This window comes from Carcharodon carcharias, chromosome 2 (genome assembly GCF_017639515.1).
Source record: "Carcharodon carcharias isolate sCarCar2 chromosome 2, sCarCar2.pri, whole genome shotgun sequence".
Lineage (NCBI taxonomy): Eukaryota > Metazoa > Chordata > Chondrichthyes > Lamniformes > Lamnidae > Carcharodon > Carcharodon carcharias.
The window spans coordinates 235,177,640-235,202,138 of NC_054468.1; the positions used below are offsets into that span (position 1 = coordinate 235,177,640).

The window sequence follows — 24,499 nt, forward strand, 5'->3', positions numbered from 1 at the left end:
CTCCGATGATTCGGCACTCCCTCAGTACTGACCCTCTGACAGTGCAGCACTCCCTCAGTACTGACCCTCTGACAGTGCAGCACTCCCTCAGTACTGACCCTCTGACAGTGCAGCACTCCCTCAGTACTGACCCTCTGACAGTGCAGCACTCCCTCAGTACTGACCCTCTGACAGTGCAGCACTCCCTCAGTACTGCCCCTCTGACAGGGCAGCACTCCCTCAGCACTGAGCCTCTGACAGTGCAGCACTCCCTCAGTACTGACCCTCCGACAGTGCGGCACTCCCTCAGTACTGACCCTCTGACAGTGCAGCACTCCCTCAGTACTGACCCTCTGACACTGCAGCACTCCCTCAGTACTGACCCTCTGACACTGCAGCACTCCCTCAGTACTGACCCTCTGACAGTGCAGCAATCCCTCAGTACTGACCCTCTGACACTGCAGCACTCCCTCAGTACTGACCCTCCGATGATTCGGCACTCCCTCAGTACTGACCCTCTGACAGTGCAGCACTCCCTCAGTACTGACCCTCCGACAGTGCAGCAATCCCTCAGTACTGACCCTCTGACACTGCAGCACTCCCTCAGTACTGACCCTCTGACACTGCAGCACTCCCTCAGTACTGACCCTCTGACAGTGCGGCACTCCCTCAGTACTGACCCTCTGACACTGCAGCACTCCCTCAGTACTGACCCTCTGACAGTGCGGTACTCCCTCAGTACTGACCCTCTGACAGTGCAGCACTCCCTCAGTACTGACCCTCTGACAGTGCGGCACTCCCTCAGTACTGACCCTCTGACAGTGCAGCACTCCCTCAGTACTGACCCTCTGACAGTGCAGCACTCCCTCAGTACTGACCCTCTGACAGTGTAGCATTCCCTCAGCACTGAACCTCTGACAGTGCAGCACTCCCTCAGTACTGACGCTCTGACAGTGCAGCACTCACTCAATACATACCCTCCGACAGTTCAGCACTCCCTCAGTACTGACCCTCTGACAGTGCGGCACTCCCTCAGTACTGACCCTCTGACAGTGCAGCACTCCCTCAGTACTGACCCTCTGACAGTGCAGCACTCCCTCAGTACTGACCCTCTGACAGTGCAGCACTCCCTCAGTACTGACCCTCTGACAGTGCTGCACTCCCTCAGTACTGACCCTCTGACAGTGCGGCACTCCCTCAGTACTGACCCTCTGACAGTGCAGCACTCCCTCAGTACTGACCCTCCGATGATTCGGCACTCCCTCAGTACTGACCCTCTGACAGTGCAGCACTCCCTCAGTACTGACCCTCTGACAGTGCAGCACTCCCTCAGTACTGACCCTCTGACAGTGCAGCACTCCCTCAGTACTGACCCTCTGACAGTGCAGCACTCCCTCAGTACTGACCCTCTGACAGTGCAGCACTCCCTCAGTACTGCCCCTCTGACAGGGCAGCACTCCCTCAGCACTGAGCCTCTGACAGTGCAGCACTCCCTCAGTACTGACCCTCTGACGGAGCGGCACTCCCTCAGTACTGACCGTCTGACAGTGCAGCACTCCCTCAGTACTGACCCTCTGACACTGCAGCACTCCCTCAGTACTGACCCTCTGACACTGTAGCGCTCCCTCAGTACTGACCCTCTGACAGTGCAGCACTCCCTCAGTACTGACCCTCCGACAGTGCTGCTTTCCTTCAGTACTGACCCTCTGATGTTGCGGCACTCCCTCAGTACTGACCTTCTGACAGTGTAGCACTCCCTCAGTACTGACCCTCCGACAGTGCAGCACTCCCACAGTACTGACCCTCTGACACTGCAGCGCACCCTCAGTACTGACCCTCTGACACTGCCGCGCTCCCTGAATACTGACCCTCCGACAGTGCAGAACTCACTCAGTACTGACCCTCTGACACTGCAGCACTCCCTCAGTACTGACCCTCTGACAGTGCGGTACTCCCTCAGTACTGACCCTCTGACAGTGTAGCACTCCCTCAGTACTGACCCTCTGACAGTGCGGAACTCCTTCAGTACTGACCCTCTGACAGTGCAGCACTCCCTCAGTACTGACCCTCTGACAGTGCAGCACTCCCTCAGTACTGACCCTCTGACAGTGTAGCATTCCCTCAGCACTGACCCTCTGACAGTGCAGCACTCCCTCAGTACTGACGCTCTGACAGTGCAGCACTCCCTCAATACTGACCCTCCGACAGTGCAGCACTCCATCAGTACTGACCCTCTGACAGTGCAGCACTCCCTCAGTACTGACCCTCTGACAGTGCAGCGCTCCCTCAGTACTGAACCTCCGATGATTCGGCTGTCCCTCAGTACTGACCCTCTGACAGTGCAGCACTCCCTCAGTACTGACCCTCTGACAGTGCAGCACTCCCTCAGTACTGACCCTCTGACAGTGCAGCACTCCCTCAGTACTGACCCTCTGACAGTGCAGCACTCCCTCAGTACTGACCCTCTGACACTGCAGCACTCCCTCAGTACTGACCCTCTGACAGTGCAGCACTCCCTCAGTACTGACCCTCTGACACTGCAGCACTCCCTCAGTACTGACCCTCTGATGATTCGGCACTCCCTCAGTACTGACCCTCTGACAGTGCAGCACTCCCTCAGTACTGACCCTCCGACAGTGCAGCACTCCCTCAGTACTGACCCTCTGACACTGCAGCACTCCCTCAGTACTGACCCTCTGACAGTGCAGCACTCCCTCAGTACTGACCCTCTGACAGTGCAGCACTCCCTCAGTACTGACCCTCTGACAGTGCAGCACTCCCTCAGTACTGACCCTCTGACAGTGCAGCACTCCCTCAGTACTGACCCTCTGACAGTGCAGCACTCCCTCAGTACTGACCCTCTGACAGTGCAGCACTCCCTCAGTACTGAACCTCTGACAGTGCAGCACTCCCTCAGTACTGACCCTCTGACAGTGCAGCACTCCCTCAGTACTGACCCTCTGACAGTGCAGCACTCCCTCAGTACTGACCCTCTGACAGTGCAGCACTCCCTCAGTACTGACCCTCTGACAGTGCAGCACTCCCTCAGTACTGACCCTCTGACAGTGCAGCACTCCCTCAGTACTGACCCTCTGACAGTGCAGCACTCCCTCAGTACTGACCCTCTGACAGTGCAGCACTCCCTCAGTACTGACCCTCTGACAGTGCAGCACTCCCTCAGTACTGACCCTCTGACAGTGCAGCACTCCCTCAGTACTGACCCTCTGACAGTGCAGCACTCCCTCAGTACTGACCCTCTGACAGTGCAGCACTCCCTCAGTACTGACCCTCTGACAGTGCAGCACTCCCTCAGTACTGACCCTCTGACAGTGCAGCACTCCCTCAGTACTGACCCTCTGACAGTGCAGCACTCCCTCAGTACTGACCCTCTGACAGTGCAGCACTCCCTCAGTACTGACCCTCTGACAGTGCAGCACTCCCTCAGTACTGACCCTCTGACAGTGCAGCACTCCCTCAGTACTGACCCTCTGACAGTGCAGCACTCCCTCAGTACTGACCCTCTGACAGTGCAGCACTCCCTCAGTACTGACCCTCTGACAGTGCAGCACTCCCTCAGTACTGACCCTCTGACAGTGCAGCACTCCCTCAGTACTGACCCTCTGACAGTGCAGCACTCCCTCAGTACTGACCCTCTGACAGTGCAGCACTCCCTCAGTACTGACCCTCTGACAGTGCAGCACTCCCTCAGTACTGACCCTCTGACAGTGCAGCACTCCCTCAGTACTGACCCTCTGACAGTGCAGCACTCCCTCAGTACTGACCCTCTGACAGTGCAGCACTCCCTCAGTACTGACCCTCTGACAGTGCAGCACTCCCTCAGTACTGACCCTCTGACAGTGCAGCACTCCCTCAGTACTGACCCTCTGACAGTGCAGCACTCCCTCAGTACTGACCCTCTGACAGTGCAGCACTCCCTCAGTACTGACCCTCTGACAGTGCAGCACTCCCTCAGTACTGACCCTCTGACAGTGCAGCACTCCCTCAGTACTGACCCTCTGACAGTGCAGCACTCCCTCAGTACTGACCCTCTGACAGTGCAGCACTCCCTCAGTACTGACCCTCTGACAGTGCAGCACTCCCTCAGTACTGACCCTCTGACAGTGCAGCACTCCCTCAGTACTGACCCTCTGACAGTGCAGCACTCCCTCAGTACTGACCCTCTGACAGTGCAGCACTCCCTCAGTACTGACCCTCTGACAGTGCAGCACTCCCTCAGTACTGACCCTCTGACAGTGCAGCACTCCCTCAGTACTGACCCTCTGACAGTGCAGCACTCCCTCAGTACTGACCCTCTGACAGTGCAGCACTCCCTCAGTACTGACCCTCTGACAGTGCAGCACTCCCTCAGTACTGACCCTCTGACAGTGCAGCACTCCCTCAGTACTGACCCTCTGACAGTGCAGCACTCCCTCAGTACTGACCCTCTGACAGTGCAGCACTCCCTCAGTACTGACCCTCTGACAGTGCAGCACTCCCTCAGTACTGACCCTCTGACAGTGCAGCACTCCCTCAGTACTGACCCTCTGACAGTGCAGCACTCCCTCAGTACTGACCCTCTGACAGTGCAGCACTCCCTCAGTACTGACCCTCTGACAGTGCAGCACTCCCTCAGTACTGACCCTCTGACAGTGCAGCACTCCCTCAGTACTGACCCTCTGACAGTGCAGCACTCCCTCAGTACTGACCCTCTGACAGTGCAGCACTCCCTCAGTACTGACCCTCTGACAGTGCAGCACTCCCTCAGTACTGACCCTCTGACAGTGCAGCACTCCCTCAGTACTGACCCTCTGACAGTGCAGCACTCCCTCAGTACTGACCCTCTGACAGTGCAGCACTCCCTCAGTACTGACCCTCTGACAGTGCAGCACTCCCTCAGTACTGACCCTCTGACAGTGCAGCACTCCCTCAGTACTGACCCTCTGACAGTGCAGCACTCCCTCAGTACTGACCCTCTGACAGTGCAGCACTCCCTCAGTACTGACCCTCTGACAGTGCAGCACTCCCTCAGTACTGACCCTCTGACAGTGCAGCACTCCCTCAGTACTGACCCTCTGACAGTGCAGCACTCCCTCAGTACTGACCCTCTGACAGTGCAGCACTCCCTCAGTACTGACCCTCTGACAGTGCAGCACTCCCTCAGTACTGACCCTCTGACAGTGCAGCACTCCCTCAGTACTGACCCTCTGACAGTGCAGCACTCCCTCAGTACTGACCCTCTGACAGTGCAGCACTCCCTCAGTACTGACCCTCTGACAGTGCAGCACTCCCTCAGTACTGACCCTCTGACAGTGCAGCACTCCCTCAGTACTGACCCTCTGACAGTGCAGCACTCCCTCAGTACTGACCCTCTGACAGTGCAGCACTCCCTCAGTACTGACCCTCTGACAGTGCAGCACTCCCTCAGTACTGACCCTCTGACAGTGCAGCACTCCCTCAGTACTGACCCTCTGACAGTGCAGCACTCCCTCAGTACTGACCCTCTGACAGTGCAGCACTCCCTCAGTACTGACCCTCTGACAGTGCAGCACTCCCTCAGTACTGACCCTCTGACAGTGCAGCACTCCCTCAGTACTGACCCTCTGACAGTGCAGCACTCCCTCAGTACTGACCCTCTGACAGTGCAGCACTCCCTCAGTACTGACCCTCTGACAGTGCAGCACTCCCTCAGTACTGACCCTCTGACAGTGCAGCACTCCCTCAGTACTGACCCTCTGACAGTGCAGCACTCCCTCAGTACTGACCCTCTGACAGTGCAGCACTCCCTCAGTACTGACCCTCTGACAGTGCAGCACTCCCTCAGTACTGACCCTCTGACAGTGCAGCACTCCCTCAGTACTGACCCTCTGACAGTGCAGCACTCCCTCAGTACTGACCCTCTGACAGTGCAGCACTCCCTCAGTACTGACCCTCTGACAGTGCAGCACTCCCTCAGTACTGACCCTCTGACAGTGCAGCACTCCCTCAGTACTGACCCTCTGACAGTGCAGCACTCCCTCAGTACTGACCCTCTGACAGTGCAGCACTCCCTCAGTACTGACCCTCTGACAGTGCAGCACTCCCTCAGTACTGACCCTCTGACAGTGCAGCACTCCCTCAGTACTGACCCTCTGACAGTGCAGCACTCCCTCAGTACTGACCCTCTGACAGTGCAGCACTCCCTCAGTACTGACCCTCTGACAGTGCAGCACTCCCTCAGTACTGACCCTCTGACAGTGCAGCACTCCCTCAGTACTGACCCTCTGACAGTGCAGCACTCCCTCAGTACTGACCCTCTGACAGTGCAGCACTCCCTCAGTACTGACCCTCTGACAGTGCAGCACTCCCTCAGTACTGACCCTCTGACAGTGCAGCACTCCCTCAGTACTGACCCTCTGACAGTGCAGCACTCCCTCAGTACTGACCCTCTGACAGTGCAGCACTCCCTCAGTACTGACCCTCTGACAGTGCAGCACTCCCTCAGTACTGACCCTCTGACAGTGCAGCACTCCCTCAGTACTGACCCTCTGACAGTGCAGCACTCCCTCAGTACTGACCCTCTGACAGTGCAGCACTCCCTCAGTACTGACCCTCTGACAGTGCAGCACTCCCTCAGTACTGACCCTCTGACAGTGCAGCACTCCCTCAGTACTGACCCTCTGACAGTGCAGCACTCCCTCAGTACTGACCCTCTGACAGTGCAGCACTCCCTCAGTACTGACCCTCTGACAGTGCAGCACTCCCTCAGTACTGACCCTCTGACAGTGCAGCACTCCCTCAGTACTGACCCTCTGACAGTGCAGCACTCCCTCAGTACTGACCCTCTGACAGTGCAGCACTCCCTCAGTACTGACCCTCTGACAGTGCAGCACTCCCTCAGTACTGACCCTCTGACAGTGCAGCACTCCCTCAGTACTGACCCTCTGACAGTGCAGCACTCCCTCAGTACTGACCCTCTGACAGTGCAGCACTCCCTCAGTACTGACCCTCTGACAGTGCAGCACTCCCTCAGTACTGACCCTCTGACAGTGCAGCACTCCCTCAGTACTGACCCTCTGACAGTGCAGCACTCCCTCAGTACTGACCCTCTGACAGTGCAGCACTCCCTCAGTACTGACCCTCTGACAGTGCAGCACTCCCTCAGTACTGACCCTCTGACAGTGCAGCACTCCCTCAGTACTGACCCTCTGACAGTGCAGCACTCCCTCAGTACTGACCCTCTGACAGTGCAGCACTCCCTCAGTACTGACCCTCTGACAGTGCAGCACTCCCTCAGTACTGACCCTCTGACAGTGCAGCACTCCCTCAGTACTGACCCTCTGACAGTGCAGCACTCCCTCAGTACTGACCCTCTGACAGTGCAGCACTCCCTCAGTACTGACCCTCTGACAGTGCAGCACTCCCTCAGTACTGACCCTCTGACAGTGCAGCACTCCCTCAGTACTGACCCTCTGACAGTGCAGCACTCCCTCAGTACTGACCCTCTGACAGTGCAGCACTCCCTCAGTACTGACCCTCTGACAGTGCAGCACTCCCTCAGTACTGACCCTCTGACAGTGCAGCACTCCCTCAGTACTGACCCTCTGACAGTGCAGCACTCCCTCAGTACTGACCCTCTGACAGTGCAGCACTCCCTCAGTACTGACCCTCTGACAGTGCAGCACTCCCTCAGTACTGACCCTCTGACAGTGCAGCACTCCCTCAGTACTGACCCTCTGACAGTGCAGCACTCCCTCAGTACTGACCCTCTGACAGTGCAGCACTCCCTCAGTACTGACCCTCTGACAGTGCAGCACTCCCTCAGTACTGACCCTCTGACAGTGCAGCACTCCCTCAGTACTGACCCTCTGACAGTGCAGCACTCCCTCAGTACTGACCCTCTGACAGTGCAGCACTCCCTCAGTACTGACCCTCTGACAGTGCAGCACTCCCTCAGTACTGACCCTCTGACAGTGCAGCACTCCCTCAGTACTGACCCTCTGACAGTGCAGCACTCCCTCAGTACTGACCCTCTGACAGTGCAGCACTCCCTCAGTACTGACCCTCTGACAGTGCAGCACTCCCTCAGTACTGACCCTCTGACAGTGCAGCACTCCCTCAGTACTGACCCTCTGACAGTGCAGCACTCCCTCAGTACTGACCCTCTGACAGTGCAGCACTCCCTCAGTACTGACCCTCTGACAGTGCAGCACTCCCTCAGTACTGACCCTCTGACAGTGCAGCACTCCCTCAGTACTGACCCTCTGACAGTGCAGCACTCCCTCAGTACTGACCCTCTGACAGTGCAGCACTCCCTCAGTACTGACCCTCTGACAGTGCAGCACTCCCTCAGTACTGACCCTCTGACAGTGCAGCACTCCCTCAGTACTGACCCTCTGACAGTGCAGCACTCCCTCAGTACTGACCCTCTGACAGTGCAGCACTCCCTCAGTACTGACCCTCTGACAGTGCAGCACTCCCTCAGTACTGACCCTCTGACAGTGCAGCACTCCCTCAGTACTGACCCTCTGACAGTGCAGCACTCCCTCAGTACTGACCCTCTGACAGTGCAGCACTCCCTCAGTACTGACCCTCTGACAGTGCAGCACTCCCTCAGTACTGACCCTCTGACAGTGCAGCACTCCCTCAGTACTGACCCTCTGACAGTGCAGCACTCCCTCAGTACTGACCCTCTGACAGTGCAGCACTCCCTCAGTACTGACCCTCTGACAGTGCAGCACTCCCTCAGTACTGACCCTCTGACAGTGCAGCACTCCCTCAGTACTGACCCTCTGACAGTGCAGCACTCCCTCAGTACTGACCCTCTGACAGTGCAGCACTCCCTCAGTACTGACCCTCTGACAGTGCAGCACTCCCTCAGTACTGACCCTCTGACAGTGCAGCACTCCCTCAGTACTGACCCTCTGACAGTGCAGCACTCCCTCAGTACTGACCCTCTGACAGTGCAGCACTCCCTCAGTACTGACCCTCTGACAGTGCAGCACTCCCTCAGTACTGACCCTCTGACAGTGCAGCACTCCCTCAGTACTGACCCTCTGACAGTGCAGCACTCCCTCAGTACTGACCCTCTGACAGTGCAGCACTCCCTCAGTACTGACCCTCTGACAGTGCAGCACTCCCTCAGTACTGACCCTCTGACAGTGCAGCACTCCCTCAGTACTGACCCTCTGACAGTGCAGCACTCCCTCAGTACTGACCCTCTGACAGTGCAGCACTCCCTCAGTACTGACCCTCTGACAGTGCAGCACTCCCTCAGTACTGACCCTCTGACAGTGCAGCACTCCCTCAGTACTGACCCTCTGACAGTGCAGCACTCCCTCAGTACTGACCCTCTGACAGTGCAGCACTCCCTCAGTACTGACCCTCTGACAGTGCAGCACTCCCTCAGTACTGACCCTCTGACAGTGCAGCACTCCCTCAGTACTGACCCTCTGACAGTGCAGCACTCCCTCAGTACTGACCCTCTGACAGTGCAGCACTCCCTCAGTACTGACCCTCTGACAGTGCAGCACTCCCTCAGTACTGACCCTCTGACAGTGCAGCACTCCCTCAGTACTGACCCTCTGACAGTGCAGCACTCCCTCAGTACTGACCCTCTGACAGTGCAGCACTCCCTCAGTACTGACCCTCTGACAGTGCAGCACTCCCTCAGTACTGACCCTCTGACAGTGCAGCACTCCCTCAGTACTGACCCTCTGACAGTGCAGCACTCCCTCAGTACTGACCCTCTGACAGTGCAGCACTCCCTCAGTACTGACCCTCTGACAGTGCAGCACTCCCTCAGTACTGACCCTCTGACAGTGCAGCACTCCCTCAGTACTGACCCTCTGACAGTGCAGCACTCCCTCAGTACTGACCCTCTGACAGTGCAGCACTCCCTCAGTACTGACCCTCTGACAGTGCAGCACTCCCTCAGTACTGACCCTCTGACAGTGCAGCACTCCCTCAGTACTGACCCTCTGACAGTGCAGCACTCCCTCAGTACTGACCCTCTGACAGTGCAGCACTCCCTCAGTACTGACCCTCTGACAGTGCAGCACTCCCTCAGTACTGACCCTCTGACAGTGCAGCACTCCCTCAGTACTGACCCTCTGACAGTGCAGCACTCCCTCAGTACTGACCCTCTGACAGTGCAGCACTCCCTCAGTACTGACCCTCTGACAGTGCAGCACTCCCTCAGTACTGACCCTCTGACAGTGCAGCACTCCCTCAGTACTGACCCTCTGACAGTGCAGCACTCCCTCAGTACTGACCCTCTGACAGTGCAGCACTCCCTCAGTACTGACCCTCTGACAGTGCAGCACTCCCTCAGTACTGACCCTCTGACAGTGCAGCACTCCCTCAGTACTGACCCTCTGACAGTGCAGCACTCCCTCAGTACTGACCCTCTGACAGTGCAGCACTCCCTCAGTACTGACCCTCTGACAGTGCAGCACTCCCTCAGTACTGACCCTCTGACAGTGCAGCACTCCCTCAGTACTGACCCTCTGACAGTGCAGCACTCCCTCAGTACTGACCCTCTGACAGTGCAGCACTCCCTCAGTACTGACCCTCTGACAGTGCAGCACTCCCTCAGTACTGACCCTCTGACAGTGCAGCACTCCCTCAGTACTGACCCTCTGACAGTGCAGCACTCCCTCAGTACTGACCCTCTGACAGTGCAGCACTCCCTCAGTACTGACCCTCTGACAGTGCAGCACTCCCTCAGTACTGACCCTCTGACAGTGCAGCACTCCCTCAGTACTGACCCTCTGACAGTGCAGCACTCCCTCAGTACTGACCCTCTGACAGTGTAGTGCTCCCTCAGTACTGATCATCCGACAGTGCAGCACTCCCTCAGTACTCACCCTCTGACAGTGCAGCACTCCCTCAATACTGATCCACTGACAGTGTAGTGCTCGCTCAGTAGTGACCCTCTGAATGTGCAGCACTCCCTCAGTACTCACCTTCTGACAGTGCAGCAATCCCCCAGTACTGATCCTCTGACAGTGTAGTGCTCCCTCAGGACACCCCTCTGACAGTGCAGCACTCCCTCAGTACTGACCTACTGACAGTGTAGTGCTCCCTCAGTACTCACCCTCTGACACTCCAGCACCCCCTAAGTACTAATCCTCTGACAGTGTAGTGCTCCCTCAGTACTGATCCTCTGACAGTGCAGCACTCCCTCAGTACTGAACCTCTGACAGTTTAGTGCTCCCTCAGTAATGACCTTCTGACAGTGCAGCACTCCCTCAGTACTGATCCTCTGACAGTGTAGTGCTCCCTCAGTACTTATCCTCTGACAGTGCAGCACTCCCTCAGTACTCACCCTCTGACTGTGCAGCATTCCCTCAATACTGATCCTCTGACAGTGTTATGCTCCCTCAGTACTGATCCTCTGATAGTGCAGCACTCCCTCAGTACTCACCCTGTGACAGTGCAGCACTCCCTCAATACTTATCCTCTGACAGTGCAGCACTCCCTCAGTACTGACCCACTGAAAGTGCAGCACTCCCTCAGTACTGACCCTCTGACAGTGCAGCACTCCCTCAGTACTGACCCTCTGACAGTGCAGCACTCCCTCAGTACTGACTCTCTGACAGTGCAGCACTCCCTCAGTACTGACCTTCTGACAGTGCAGCACTCCCTCAGTACTGACTCTCTGACAGTGCAGCACTCCCTCAGTACTCACCTTCTGACAGTGCAGCAATCCCCCAGTACTGATCCTCTGACTGTGCAGCACTCCCTCAGTACTGACCCACTGACAGTGTAGAGCTCCCTCAGTACTGACCCTCTGACAGTCCAGCACTCCCTCAGTACTGACCCTCTGACAGTGCAGCATTCCTGCAATACTGACCTTCCGCCATGCAGCACTCCATCAGTAGTGACCCTCCGACAGTGCAGCAATCCTTCAGTACTGACCCACTGACAGTGTAGTGCTCCCTCAATACTGTCCCTCTGACAGTCCAGCACTCCCTCAGTACTGACCCTCCGACAGTGCAGCAGTCCATCAGTACTGACCCTCCGACATTGCAGCACTTCCACAGTACTGACCCTCCGACAGTGCAGCACTTCCTCAGTACTGACCCTCCGACAGTGCAGCACTCCCTCAGTACTGACCCTCTGACAGTTTAGTGCTCCCTCAGTAATGACCCTCCGACAGTGCAGCACTTCCTCAGTACTGACCCTCCGACAGTGCAGCACTCCCTCAGTACTGACCCTCTGACAGTTTAGTGCTCCCTCAGTAATGACCTTCTGACTGTGCAGCATTCCCTCAATACTGATCCTCTGACAGTGTAATGCTCCCTCTGTACTGATCCTCTGATAGTACAGCACTCCCTCAGTACTCACCCTCTGACAGTGCAGCACTCCCTCAGTAATCACCCTCTGACTGTGCAGCATTCCCTCAATACTGATCCTCTGACCGTGTAATGCTCCCTCAGTACTGATCCTCTGATAGTGCAGCACTCCCTCAGCACTCACCCTCTGACAGTGCAGCACTCCCTCAATACTTATCCTCTGACAGTGCGGCACTCCCTCAGTACTGACCCTCTGAAAGTGCAGCACTCCCTCAGTACTGACTCTCTGACAGTGCAGCACTCCCACAGTACTGACTGTCTGACAGTGCAGTACTCCCTCAGTACTGATCCTCTGACAGTGCAGCACTCCCCCAGTACTGATCCTCTGACAGTGCAGCACTCTTCAGTACTGACTCTCTGACTGTGCAGTACTCCCTCAGTACTGATCCTCTGACAGTGCAGCACTCCCCCAATACTGATCCTCTGACAGTGCAGCACTCCCCCAGTACTGATCCTCCGACAGTGCAGCACTTCCTCATTACTGATCCTCTGACAGTGTAGCACTCCCTCAATACTGACATTCCGACAGTGCAGCACTCCCTCAGTACTGATCCTCTGACAGTGTAGCACTCCCTCAATACTGACCCTCTGACAGTGCAGCACTTCCCCAGTACTGATCCTCTCTCAGTGTAGTGCTCCCTCAGTATTGACCATCCGACAGTGCAGCACACCCTCAGTACTGACCATCCGACAGTGCCGCACACCCTCAGTACTGCCCCTCTGACAGTGCAGCACTCCCTCAGTACTGATCCTCTGACAGTGTAGTGCTCCCTCAGTACTGACCCTCTGACAGTGTCATGCTCCCTCAGTACTGATCTTCTGACAGTGCAGCACACCCTCAGTTCTCACCCTCTGACAGTGCAGCACTCCCTCAATACTGATCCTCTGACAGTGTAGTGCTCCCTCAGTACTGATCCTCTGACAGTGCAGCACTCCCTCAGTACTCACCCTCTGACAGTGCAGAACTCCCTCAGTACTGACCCTCTGACAGTGCAGCACTCCCTCAGTACTGTCCCTCTGGCAGTGCAGCAGACCCTCACTACTGCTCCTCTGACAGTGCAGCACTCCCTCATACTGACCCTCCGACACTGCGGCGCTCCCTCAGTACTGACCCTCTGACAGTGCAGCACTCCCTCACTACTGACCCTCTGACATTGCAACCCTCCCTCAATACTGACCCAGTGACAGTGTAGTGCTCCCTCAGTACTGACCCTCTGACAGTGCAGCATTCCCGCAGTACTGACCCTTCCGACAGTGCAGCACTCCATCAGTACAGGCCCACCGACAGTGTAGTGCTCCCTCAGTACTGACCCTCCGACAGTGTAGCACTTCCTCAGTACTGACCCTCCGACAGTGCAGCATTCCCTCAGTACTGAGCCTCTGACAGTGTAGTGCTCCCTCAATACTGACCCTCTGAAAGTGTAGCACTCCCTCAGTTCTGATCCTCTGACAGTGTAGTGCTCCCTCAGTACTAACCCTCTGACAGTGCAGCACTCCCCCAGTACTGACCTACTGACAGTGTAGTGCTCCCTCAGTACTGACAATCTGACAGTCCAGCACTCCCTCAGTACTGACCCTCTGACACTCCAGCACTCCCTAAGTACTAATCCTCTGACATTGTAGTGCTCCCTCAGTACTGACCCTCCGACAGTGCAGCACTTCCTCAGTACTGACCATCCGACAGTGCAGCACTCCCTCAGTACTGACCCTCTGACAGTTTAGTGCTCCCTCAGTAATGACCTTCTGACAGTGCATTACTCCCTCAGTACTGATCCTCTGACAGTGTCGTGCTCCCTCAGTACTTATCCTCTGACAGTGCAGCACTCCCTCAGTACTCACCCTCTGACTGTGCAGCATTCCCTCAATACTGATCCTCTGACAGTGTAATGCTCCCTCAGTACTGATCCTCTGATAGTGCAGCACTCCCTCAGTACTCACCCTGTGACAGTGCAGCACTCCCTCAATACTTATCCTCTGTCAGTGCAGCACTCCCTCAGTACTGACCCTCTGAAAGTGCAGCACTCCCTCAGTACTGACCCTCTGACAGTGCAGCACTCCCTCAGTACTGACCCTCTGACAGTGCAGCATTCCCGCAGTACTGACCCTTCCGACAGTGCAGCACTCCATCAGTACTGACCCACTGACAGTGTAGTGCTCCATCAGTACTGACCCTCCGACAGTGTAGCACTTCCTCAGTACTGACCCTCCGACAGTGCAGCATTCCCTCAGTACTGAGCCTCTGACAGTGTAGTGCTCCCTCAATACTGACCCTCTGAAAGTGTAGCACTCCCTCAGTTCTGATCCTCTGACAGTGTACTGCTCCCTCAGTACTGATCCTCTGACAGTGTAGTGCTCCCTCAGTACTAACCCTCTGACAGTGCAGCACTCCCTCAGTACTCACCCTCTGACAGTACAGCACTCCCCCAGTACTGACCTACTGACAGTGTAGTTCTCCCTCAGTACTGACAATCTGACAGTCCAGCACTCCCTCAGTACTGACCCTCTGACACTCCAGCACTCCCTAAGTACTAATCCTCTGACATTGTAGTGCTCCCTCAGTACTGACCCTCCGACAGTGCAGCACTTCCTCAGTACTGACCATCCGACAGTGCAGCACTCCCTCAGTACTGACCCTCTGACAGTTTAGTGCTCCCTCAGTAATGACCTTCTGACAGTGCAGTACTCCCTCAGTACTGATCCTCTGACAGTGTAATGCTCCCTCAGTACTGATCCTCTGATAGTGCAGCACTCCCTCAGTACTCACCCTCTGACAGTGCAGCAATCCCTCAATACTTATCCTCTGACAGTGCAGCACTCCCTCAGTACTGACCCTCTGAAAGTGCAGCACTCCCTCAGTACTGACCCTCTGACAGTGCAGCACTCCCTCAGTACTGACCCTCTGACAGTGCAGCACTCCCTCAGTACTCACCTTCTGACAGTGCAGCAATCCCCCAGTACTGATCCTCTGACTGTGCAGCACTCCCTCAGTACTGACCCACTGACAGTGTAGTGCTCCCTCAGTACTGACCCTCTGACATCCAGCTCTCCCTCAGTGCTGACCCTCTGACAGTGCAGCTTTCCCGCAATACTGAACCTCCGACAGTGCAGCACTCCATCAGTAGTGACCCTCCGACATTGCAGCACTCCCTCAATACTAACCCTCCGACAGTGCAGCACTTCCTCAGTACTGACCCTAAGATAGTACAGCACTCCCTCAGTACTGACCCTCTGACAGTGTAGTGCTCCCTCAGTACTGATCCTCTGACAGTGCAGCTCTCCCTCAGTACTCACCTTCTGACATTGCAGCACTCCCTCAATACTGATCCTCTGACATCGTAGTGCTCCCTCAGTACTGATCCTCTGATAGTGCAGCACTCCCTCAGTACTGACCCTCTGAAAGTGCAGCACTCCTTCAGTACTGACCCACTGACAGTGTAGTGCTCCCTCAATACTCTGCCTCTGACAGTCCAGCACTCCCTCAGTACTGACCCTCCGACAGTGCAGCAGTCCATCAGTACTGACCCTCCGACATTGCAGCACTTCCACAGTACTGATCCTCTGACAGTGCAGCACTCCCTCAGTACTGACCCTCTGACAGTGTAGTGCTCCCTCTGTACTGACCCTCTGACAGTGTAGCACTCCCTCAATAGTGATCCTCTGACAGTGTAGTGCTCCCTCAGTACTAACCCTCTGACAGTGCAGCAATCCCTCAGTACTCACCCTCTGACAGTGCGGCACTCCCTCAGTACTGACCCTCTGACAGTGCAGCACTCCCTCAGTACTGACCCTCCGACAGTGCAGCACTCCCTCAGTACTGATCCTCCGACAGTGCAGCACACCCTCAGTACTCACCCTCTGACAGTGCAGCACTCCCTCAATACTGATCCACTGACAGTGCAGCACTCCCTCAGTACTGACCCTCTGACAGTGCAGAACTCCCTCAGTACTGACCCTCTGACAGTGCAGCACTCCCTCAGTACTGACCCTCTGACAGTGCAGCAGACCCTCACTACTGCTCCTCTGACAGTGCAGCACTCCCTCATACTGACCCTCCGACACTGCGGCGCTCCCTCAGTACTGACCCTCTGACAGTGCAGCACTCCCTCACTACTGACCCTCTGACAGTGCAACCCTCCCTCACTATTGACCCTCTGACATTGTAGTGCTCCCTCAGTACTGACCCTCTGACAGTTTAGCACTCCCTCACTACTGACCCTCTGACAGTGCAACCCTCCCTCACTACTGACCCACTGACAGTGTAGTTCTCCCTCAGTACTGACCCTCTGACACTCCAGCACTCCCTCAGTACTGACCCTCTGACAGTGCAGCATTCCCGCAGTACTGACCCTCCGACCGTGCAGCACTCCATCAGTACTGACCCACCGACAGTGCAGCACTCCCTCAGTACTGACCCTCCGACAGTGCAGCACTTCCTCAGTACTGACCCTCCGACAGTGCAACATTCCCTCAGTACTGACCCTCCGACACTGCAGCACTCCCTCAGCACTGACCCTCTGACAGTGTAGTGCTCCCTCAGTGCTGACCCTCTGACAGTGTAGCACTCCCTCAGTCCTGATCATCTGACAGTGCAGCACTCCCTCAGTACTGCCACTCTGACAGTGCAGCACTACCTCAGTACTGACCCTCTGACAGTGCAGCACTCCCTCAGTACTGATCCTCTGACAGTGCAGCACTCCCTCAGTACTGACCCTCTGACAGTGCTGCACTCCCCCAGTACTGATCCTCTGTCAGTGTAGTGCTCCCTCAGTACTGATCCTCTGACAGTGCAGCACTCCCTCACTACTGACCCTCTGACAGTGCAGCACTCCATCAGTACTGACCCTCCGACAGTGCAGCACTCCCTCAGTTCTGACCCTCCGACAGTGCAGCACTTCCTCAGTACTGACCCTCCGACAGTGCAGCACTCCTTCAGTACTGACCCTCTGACACTGTAGTGCTCACTCAATACTGACCCTCCGACAGTGCAGCACTCCCTCAGTACTGATCCTCTGACAGTGCAACACTCCCTCAGTACTGACCCACTGACAGTGTAGTGCTCCCTCAGTACTGACCCTCCGACAGTGCAGCACAGCCTCAGTACTGACCCTCTGACAGTGCTGCACTCCCTCAGCACTGACCCTCTGAAAGTGCAGCACTCCCTCAGTACTGACCCACTGACTGTGTAGTGCTCCCTCAGTACTGACCCTCCGACTGTGCTGCACTCCCTCAGTACTGACCCTCTGAATGTGCAGCACTCCCTCAGTACTGACCCTCCGACAGTGCAGCACTCCCTCTGTACTGACCCTCTGACAGTGTAGTGCTCCCTCTGTACTGGTCCTCTGACAGTGCTGCACTCCCTCAGTACTCACCCTCTGACAGTGCAGCACTCCCTCAGTACTCACCCTCTGACAGTGCAGCCCTCCCTCAGTACTGACCCTCTGACAGTGCAGCACTCCCGCAGTACTGATTCTCTGACAGTGCAGCACTCCCTCAGTACTGACCCTCTGACAGTGCAGCACTCCCCCAGTACTGACCATCTGACAGTGCAGCACACCCTCAGTACTGATCCTCTGACATTGTAGTGCTCCCTCAGTACTGATCCTCTGACAGTGCAGCACTTCCTCAGTACTGACCCTCTGACAGTGCAGCACTCCCTCAGTACTGACCCTCTGACAGTGCAGCACTCCCTCAGTACTGACCCTCTGACAGTGCAGCACTCCCTCATTACTGACCCTCTGACAGTGCAGCACTCCCCGAGTACTGACCCTCTGACAGTGCAGCGCTCCCTCATTACCGACCATCTGACAGTGCAGCATTCCCTCAGTACTGACCCTTTGACACTCCAGCACTCCCTAAGTACTAATCCTCTGACAGTGTAGTACTCCCTCTGTACTGATCCTCCGGCAGTGCAGCACTCCCTCAGTACTGACCCTCTGACAGTGCAGCTCTCCCTCACTACTGACCCTCTGACAGTGCAGCACTCCCTCAGTACTGACCCTCTGCCAGTGCAGCACTCCCTCAGTACTGATCCTCTGACAGTGCAGCACTCCCCGAGTACTGACCCTCTGACAGTGCAGCGCTCCCTCATTACCGACCATCTGACAGTGCAGCATTCCCTCAGTACTGACCCTCTGACAGTGTTGTGCTCCCTCAGTACTGACCCTCCGATAGTGCAGCACTCCCTTAGTACTGACCCTCCGACAGTGCAGCACTTCCTCTGTACTGACCCTCCGACAGTGCAGCACTCCCTCAGTACTGATCCTCTGACAGTGTAGTGCTCCCTCAGTACTGATCCTCTGACAGTGCAGCACTCCCTCAGTACTGACCCTCTGACAGTTTAGTGCTCCCTCAGTAATGACCTTCTGACAGTGCAGTACTCCCTCAGTACTGATCCTCTGACAGTGTAATGCTCCCTCAGTACTGATCCTCTGATAGTGCAGCACTCCCTCAGTACTCACCCTCTGACAGTGCAGCAATCCCTCAATACTTATCCTCTGACAGTGCAGCACTCCCTCAGTACTGACCCTCTGAAAGTGCAGCACTCCCTCAGTACTGACCCTCTGACAGTGCAGCACTCCCTCAGTACTGACCCTCTGACAGTGCAGCACTCCCTCAGTACTCACCTTCTGACAGTGCAGCAATCCCCCAGTACTGATCCTCTGACTGTGCAGCACTCCCTCAGTACTGACCCACTGACAGTGTAGTGCTCCCTCAGTACTGACCCTCTGACATCCAGCTCTCCCTCAGTGCTGACCCTCTGACAGTGCAGCTTTCCCGCAATACTGAACCTCCGACAGTGCAGCACTCCATCAGTAGTGACCCTCCGACATTGCAGCACTCCCTCAATACTAACCCTCCGACAGTGCAGCACTTCCTCAGTACTGACCCTAAGATAGTACAGCACTCCCTCAGTACTGACCCTCTGACAGTGTAGTGCTCCCTCAGTACTGATCCTCTGACAGTGCAGCTCTCCCTCAGTACTCACCTTCTGACATTGCAGCACTCCCTCAATACTGATCCTCTGACATCGTAGTGCTCCCTCAGTACTGATCCTCTGATAGTGCAGCACTCCCTCAGTACTGACCCTCTGAAAGTGCAGCACTCCTTCAGTACTGACCCACTGACAGTGTAGTGCTCCCTCAATACTCTGCCTCTGACAGTCCAGCACTCCCTCAGTACTGACCCTCCGACAGTGCAGCAGTCCATCAGTACTGACCCTCCGACATTGCAGCACTTCCACAGTACTGATCCTCTGACAGTGCAGCACTCCCTCAGTACTGACCCTCTGACAGTGTAGTGCTCCCTCTGTACTGACCCTCTGACAGTGTAGCACTCCCTCAATAGTGATCCTCTGACAGTGTAGTGCTCCCTCAGTACTGACCCTCTGACTGTGCAGCACTCCCTCAGTGCTCACCCTCTGACAGTGCAGCAATCCCCCCGTACTGATCCTCTGACAGTGTAGTGCTCCCTCAGTACTAACCCTCTGACAGTGCAGCAATCCCTCAGTACTCACCCTCTGACAGTGCGGCACTCCCTCAGTACTGACCCTCTGACAGTGCAGCACTCCCTCAGTACTGACCCTCCGACAGTGCAGCATTCCCTCAGTACTGATCCTCTGACAGTGCAGCACACCCTCAGTACTCACCCTCTGACAGTGCAGCACTCCCTCAATACTGATCCACTGACAGTGCAGCACTCCCTCAGTACTGACCCTCTGACAGTGCAGAACTCCCTCAGTACTGACCCTCTGACAGTGCAGCACTCCCTCAGTACTGACCCTCTGACAGTGCAGCAGACCCTCACTACTGCTCCTCTGACAGTGCAGCACTCCCTCATACTGACCCTCCGACACTGCGGCGCTCCCTCAGTACTGACCCTCTGACAGTGCAGCACTCCCTCACTACTGACCCTCTGACAGTGCAACCCTCCCTCACTATTGACCCTCTGACATTGTAGTGCTCCCTCAGTACTGACCCTCTGACAGTTTAGCACTCCCTCACTACTGACCCTCTGACAGTGCAACCCTCCCTCACTACTGACCCACTGACAGTGTAGTTCTCCCTCAGTACTGACCCTCTGACACTCCAGCACTCCCTCAGTACTGACCCTCTGACAGTGCAGCATTCCCGCAGTACTGACCCTCCGACCGTGCAGCACTCCATCAGTACTGACCCACCGACAGTGCAGCACTCCCTCAGTACTGACCCTCCGACAGTGCAGCACTTCCTCAGTACTGACCCTCCGACAGTGCAACATTCCCTCAGTACTGACCCTCTGACAGTGTAGTGCTCCCTCAATACTGACCCTCTGACAGTGTAGTGCTCCCTCAGTGCTGACCCTCTGACAGTGTAGCAATCCCTCAGTCCTGATCCTCTGACAGTGCAGCACTCCCTCAGTACTGCCACTCTGACAGTGCAGCACTACCTCAGTACTGACCCTCTGACAGTGCAGCACTCCCCCAGTACTGATCCTCTGACAGTGCAGCACTCCCTCAGTACTGACCCTCTGACAGTGCAGCACTCCCCCAGTACTGATCCTCTGTCAGTGTAGTGCTCCCTCAGTACTGATCCTCTGACAGTGCAGCACTCCCTCACTACTGACCCTCTGACAGTGCAGCACTCCATCAGTACTGACCCTCCGACAGTGCAGCACTCCCTCAGTTCTGACCCTCCGACAGTGCATCACTTCCTCAGTACTGACCCTCCGACAGTGAAGCACTCCTTCAGTACTGACCCTCTGACACTGTAGTGCTCCCTCAATACTGACCCTCTGACAGTGTAGCACTCCCTCAGTACTGACCCTCTGACAGTGCAACACTCCCTCAGTACTGACCCACTGACAGTGTAGTGCTCCCTCAGTACTGACCCTCCGACAGTGCAGCACAGCCTCAGTACTGACCCTCTGACAGTGCTGCACTCCCTCAGCACTGACCCTCTGAAAGTGCAGCACTCCCTCAGTACTGACCCACTGACTGTGTAGTGCTCCCTCAGTACTGACCCTCCGACTGTGCTGCACTCCCTCAGTACTGACCCTCTGAATGTGCAGCACTCCCTCAGTACTGACCCTCCGACAGTGCAGCACTCCCTCTGTACTGACCCTCTGACAGTGTAGTGCTCCCTCTGTACTGGTCCTCTGACAGTGCTGCACTCCCTCAGTACTCACCCTCTGACAGTGCAGCACTCCCTCAGTACTCACCCTCTGACAGTGCAGCCCTCCCTCAGTACTGACCCTCTGACAGTGCAGCACTCCCGCAGTACTGATTCTCTGACAGTGCAGCACTCCCTCAGTACTGACCCTCTGACAGTGCAGCACTCCCCCAGTACTGACCATCTGACAGTGCAGCACACCCTCAGTACTGATCCTCTGACATTGTAGTGCTCCCTCAGTACTGATCCTCTGACAGTGCAGCACTTCCTCAGTACTGACCCTCTGACAGTGCAGCACTCCCTCAGTACTGACCCTCTGACAGTGCAGCACTCCCTCAGTACTGACCCTCTGACAGTGCAGCACTCCCTCATTACTGACCCTCTGACAGTGCAGCACTCCCCGAGTACTGACCCTCTGACAGTGCAGCGCTCCCTCATTACCGACCATCTGACAGTGCAGCATTCCCTCAGTACTGACCCTTTGACACTCCAGCACTCCCTAAGTACTAATCCTCTGACAGTGTAGTACTCCCTCTGTACTGATCCTCCGGCAGTGCAGCACTCCCTCAGTACTGACCCTCTGACAGTGCAGCTCTCCCTCACTACTGACCCTCTGACAGTGCAGCACTCCCTCAGTACTGACCCTCTGCCAGTGCAGCACTCCCTCAGTACTGATCCTCTGACAGTGCAGCACTCCCCGAGTACTGACCCTCTGACAGTGCAGCGCTCCCTCATTACCGACCATCTGACAGTGCAGCATTCCCTCAGTACTGACCCTCTGACAGTGTTGTGCTCCCTCAGTACTGACCCTCCGATAGTGCAGCACTCCCTTAGTACTGACCCTCCGACAGTGCAGCACTTCCTCTGTACTGACCCTCCGACAGTGCAGCACTCCCTCAGTACTGATCCTCTGACAGTGTAGTGCTCCCTCAGTACTGATCCTCTGACAGTGCAGCACTCCCTCAGTAATCACCCTCTGACAGTGCAGCACTCCCTCAATACTTATCTTCTGACAGTGCAGCACTCCCTCATTACTGACCCACTGACAGTGCAGCACTCCCTCAGTACTTATCCTCCGACACTGCGGCGCTCCCTCAGTATTGACCCTCTGACAGTGCAGCACTCCCTCACTACTGACCCTCTGACACTGCAGCACTCCCTCACTACTGACTCTCTGACAGTGCTGCATTCCCTCAGTACTGACCCTCTGACAGTGCAGCACTCCCTCACTACTGACTCTCTGACAGTACAGCACTCCCTCAGTACTGACCCTCTGACAGTGCAGCACTCCCTCAGTACTGACCCTCTGACAGTGCAGCACTCCCTCAGTACTGACCCTCTGACTGTGCAGCACTCCCTCAGCACTGACCCTCTGACACTCCAGCACTCCCTCAGTACTGACCCTCTGACAGTGCAGCACTCCCTCAGTACTGACCCTCTGACTGTGCAGCACTCCCTCAGTACTGACCCTCTGGCAGTCCAGCACTCCCTCAGCACTGACCCTCTGACACTCCAGCACTCCCTCAGTACTGACCCTCTGACAGTGCAGCACTCCCTCAGTACTGACCCTCTGACAGTGTAGTGCTCCCTCAGTGATGCAGTTTGATTGTGCTTATTTCTGATGCATGGTACACTCTGGCAGTAATACGACATTCTTTGAAAGGTGACGCTGGCTCTTAAATTGCCCGGATTTGTGTAGGGAGTCTGCCTGAATATGATGGCCTCATCTGGTCAGTGACAATGGGCAGAAAGTCCTGGACTGTCCCCCTCCCACCCCCCACATCCTCCTGCCTTTGTCCAATGTTTAACCATTTGAGCTCTTCCCGTTCTAATCTGCTTTGTTTACTCTCCCACCCTCTATCTATTTCCCGTTTTGCACAACACCCACATCCAGAAATGATGGAAACAGATTCAATTTTAACTTTCAAAAGAGAAATAGAAGTAAAGTTGAGATTGTGGCATTCGCAGGACATCAGGGAAGGTGTGTGGAGTGGAACTAATTGGATCGTTCGTTCAAAGAGCAGGTACAGGGGCCAAAGGATCAAAAGACCACCTTCTGTCCTCAATTACCCACTAACTTGCCTTCATCTGTATCTACCTCCTATCTCTCCAAAGCAAAGCCGTTCCAGCCTCCTGCGGCCCTTCAGAGTCAGGGCTGTGACATGCAGTGCTTCTGTTCTCTGTGTCTGCATCATCATCGTGAGATCAGGGCTGTCACTTTGACCCAGTCACGTGGAGATTGTGCGGGACAGCGATAGAGAAACGTCCAGATTATCCCCCTCTTTGACATCACCCAATATTGGCATCATTCCTTCTTGTGCCCCATGTGGTACCTGCATTGCCCAGTCCATCCTGTCAATCTGAGTGATGGCCATTCACTCTCAGGGAGACCTTTCGAGGCTGATTTTAATTATCTCTAAATCCCATCACTGACATGGAGTTAAAATCGGCCCCTTAGAAGCCACACAGCTCTCTGACAGCACTGTGACAGCACTGTGAACTGCACTGTGAACTGCACTGTGACAGCACTGTGAACTGCACTGTGACAGCACTGTGACAGCACTGTGAACTGCACCGTGACAGCACTGTGACAGCACTGTGACAGCACTGTGAACTGCACTGTGACAGCACTGTGACAGCACTGTGAACTGCACTGTGACAGCACTGTGACAGCACTGTGACAGCACTGTGAACTGCACTGTGACAGCACTGTGACAGCACTGTGACAGCACTGTGAACTGCACTGTGACAGCACTGTGACAGCACTGTGACAGCACTGTGAACTGCACTGTGACAGCACTGTGAACTGCACTGTGACAGCACTGTGACAGCACTGTGACAGCACTGTGAACTGCACTGTGACAGCACTGTGAACTGCACTGTGACAGCACTGTGACAGCACTGTGAACTGCACTGTGACAGCACTGTGAACTGCACTGTGACAGCACTGTGACAGCACTGTGAACTGCACTGTGACAGCACTGTGACAGCACTGTGACAGCACTGTGAACTGCACTGTGACAGCACTGTGACAGCACT

General features: G+C 55.8%; 1 protein-coding gene across 1 annotated transcript in view; it reads right to left on the reverse strand.

Moving 5' to 3' along the window:
* Window positions 1–23,658, reverse strand: part of LOC121289000 (NACHT, LRR and PYD domains-containing protein 6-like) — a 46,548-nt gene extending 22,890 nt beyond the window's left edge. Inside the window, exon 1 of the mRNA XM_041207872.1 lies at window positions 23,559–23,658. Within this exon, the coding sequence (XP_041063806.1) occupies window positions 23,559–23,658 (100 nt within the window). The remainder of the gene's footprint in view (window positions 1–23,558) is intronic.
* Window positions 23,659–24,499: the final 841 nt, after the last annotated feature.